The sequence below is a fragment of the Beta vulgaris genome, chromosome 8 (genome assembly GCF_026745355.1).
Source record: "Beta vulgaris subsp. vulgaris cultivar EL10 chromosome 8, EL10.2, whole genome shotgun sequence".
In the NCBI taxonomy this organism is placed as follows: Eukaryota; Viridiplantae; Streptophyta; class Magnoliopsida; order Caryophyllales; family Amaranthaceae; genus Beta; species Beta vulgaris.
Genome location: NC_079209.1, coordinates 49036472 through 49039834, shown reverse-complemented (window position 1 = coordinate 49039834; position 3363 = coordinate 49036472). Strand labels below are relative to the sequence as shown.

Genomic DNA, 3363 nt, shown 5'->3' with positions numbered 1-3363 from the left:
GGATGCTAAGGCCGAAGGATTGATATCCTTAATCCTTTTGAAGATGATATGGATCTAATAAATAATAGATCTTTACATGCGAAAGTCTAAAGGATCTTGAAGTGCTTGAGCCACGAGAAAAAGCGTATCAAATCACGTAAGAATACTTGGTTGATAATCAGATATTCATAAAGAAAATTTGACAATGCAGTTTAATAGATATATTCTATGTCTTGAGCTCGACCATTAATATAAAAAAGATATCATTTTAGCTGCTTCATTTGCAAAATCTCTAAGTAATTCAAAGATATACAGTTTATTAAAATATCTCAAATATATTATGAATACATCATGCTTAACTTAACATAATTAAAATAATATTGATGCCATGTGAAATGATTTAATTAAAGAATTTATATAGCACATTTATATTAAGCTGTGCCAAAAGCTCTCTTCAATCTCATTACTTCATCATGGCTTAAGAGTGTGATTTGTTCGGCTATCTGAGCAGGTAAGTTGCCAGCAAACAAGGAGGGAGTAGTGAGTTGAAATCCTGGGTTGGCTCCATTCAGACTAACAAATGCAGTAGCTGAAGTTCTACCAACATTAACTTGGAAGTGAAGCATGGCTTGTGGAAAGATCATGACGTCACCAACCTCTAACCTTTTATAATATGCTCTATTGTTTGTGTCAATAAAACCTGCAATGATTATACCACGTATCACGATAATAACTTCAGATGTGCGGTGGGAGTGTAGTGGGATAACTCCTCCTATGCCAAATTCTAACCTTCCCATAGAGATTCCCAAGCCATTTAATGCAGGGTATGCATTAGCGGATGCTAGAGTCACATTGTTTCTAAAAATATTTGTGGTAGCTTTTTCACCACGAAAACCAGTGTAAACAAAATCATCTGTTGTGATTGTAGCGGGATTCTTGCAAGCATAGCCTTGTGGTCCCCTAGGCAGACTAAGGTCTCCAACACAAAAGTCTAGTTCAATGGCATGAGAGAGAAGGGCTAAGAAGGAGAAGATGAAGAAACCAAGAAGATTGTTCATTTTCATTAGCTAGAGATGGGTGGTGAGGATCAGAGATGGTGGCTATAGGAGTTGGCTTTTGGTTTTTGAATCGATTTCTGAAAGAGTCTTAGCTTGTTTGTATCTCTTAAACCCGATTATCACCATTTATATAGAGTTTTCGCTGCATGGAGGCTGTCTACGTGACAACTTGCTTTCAAAAATGTTATTCAGTTATTCACATAATGACATGCGGACCTTATTTATTATTTACCAAGTAAACAAGGGTAGGCGGCACGACGAATTGAAGATGAGAATGGCGTTGAATGCACAGAGTAAGAAATGACGGTGCAGCTGACATTAACAGACAAAAGATTGTATAGACTAGTCCTAGAACTGTATACATAATACATTCATTATACTGATTTTGAATTTATCCTTTTTGGGTATGGCGGTCCATGTGTTTTTTTATTCATCATAGAATAATATCGTTGTGTAGGGTTTATGTATTTGTAGGTACATGTCTGCTTCAAGGTGTATCTTTATTTTCATGTACCAAACGTGCATTATGACAATTTTTATATTTATATGAGAAATGACTTTTTTCCTTTTAAACAAGTAGCTAGATTTTCTAGCAGTTATGTTGAACATTTTTTAATAGTGTTTTCTTTTTATTTTAAAATATAAGATATTCACGCTTTACAAAAAATTTGCGTTGACCACAAATATCTCTCAAATACGATAAATAAAAATTATACCATTGGATTCGTCTTGAAAAATATTATACTAACATTATTTTTTAAAATTTTCTATCCATATAAATTGAGAGTAATTAACGGTCAAAATTTGACCTCAAATATCGTCCGTCCTTCATATTTTGAAACGGAAAGAGTAATATTATTCAAGGTGAAATTGATAATAGGGTCTTATTAATTTTAGGTGATAATTTTGTAAAATTCTGAATTATTTATTAACCTGTGTAGGTATCTAATTTAGAGGCTCTTAACTTTTAATCGGCTTCAATGACTTGAAACTAACAACTTTTTTTAAAAGCTCACCTACTACCTACATCTCACCCTCAATTTATAACCCTTCTAGTGTGACCCATGTTTTACAAATTATGACCTATTAAGAAAGTTTTAAGTTACTAAGTCCCGCTAAAAGTTAAAACTCCTAAAGTAGAGACCTACATAAGTTAATAAATTGTTCATACTTTTTGAAAATTATCACCCAAATTTCAAACAACTATATTTTTCATTATTTAAGTACTAAATTTTCAAGGTGTTTTTTTTGTTCTTTATTTACTATGATGATGTATCTGCCAAATTATTTATTTGGCTTAAATATATCAAAAGCTTGCACAGAAAAATCGTCCCTACATATGATTTGTCCAACTCCAAACAAAACATGTGAAAACATTCGTCAAGTTACCAAATTCATAACTATTAGGAACAAGATTTATTCAGTAGAAATAAAAAAAATGCAAAGTAAAGAGGTTTTGGGGGATGCTGTGAGAAAATATATATACTCCATCTATTTTTTTTAATTATTACACTTCATTGTAATTATTAGACTTCATTTTGAGGAAGAATCAAGAAAATTATGCCAAAAAAATACAAAGTAAAATAAAATAATGTTTGATTTTAAAAAAAGAAAAAAAATATATTAAAGTAATGTAGGAGAGAGAAAATAGGGTAGGAGAGAAGGTTTTAGGTGGATTATTAAAATGAATGGTGGGGTATGTGAGGTGAAAAAGTGTAAAAAGTTGATGGGATAGGTTAATATGCGATGAAAGTAGAAGTATAACAACTATAAAAACATACTAAAAAGAAATGCGTAATAATTAAATTTAAAAATAACAGATGGATTATAGTAGTAGCTTAGGTAGTTTCGGAAAAGCTCTACTGGATAGTATAAGTCATGATTGTGGTCATTTTCACCATTCTCATATGATCCATCTCATTGCATTAGGATAAAAGTAGAAGTATAACAATTATAAAAAACATACTAAAGAGAAATGCGTAATAATCAGAAGATTATACTATTAAGCGGTATAATTCCCTATGCACACAAGTCATATGATTCATTAATCTCAGCTCATAGTTAGTTATTCCTATCACTTTAGTATCTCTATTATTGGACAAGTTTATTGCTAATGATTTAATTATTCTTTTGATCAGTATGATTATCATGGAAAATGTAACTAAATATTAGTCAATTACAATTTAACTACAAACCAATATCAATCTAATTATAAATTCTCTAACCACTCCTTATTATCTTGACTTAATCTGAATCTAATATTTCATCCGTTAATTTTCGAGTCACTAGTAGATAAAAGACAATTTGTGTTGATTGTCAGAAACCT

At 31.1% G+C, this 3363-nt stretch overlaps 1 protein-coding gene across 1 annotated transcript; it reads right to left on the bottom strand.

Annotated features, from left to right (window-relative positions):
* Window positions 1-276: 276 nt before the first annotated feature.
* Window positions 277-1196, bottom strand: LOC104883479 (auxin-binding protein ABP19b). Its single transcript, XM_010668009.4, has one exon. The coding sequence runs from the start codon at window positions 1041-1043 to the stop codon at window positions 411-413; it is 633 nt and encodes a 210-aa protein (XP_010666311.4). The 5' UTR covers window positions 1044-1196; the 3' UTR covers window positions 277-410.
* Between the last annotated feature and the right edge of the window lie 2167 nt (window positions 1197-3363).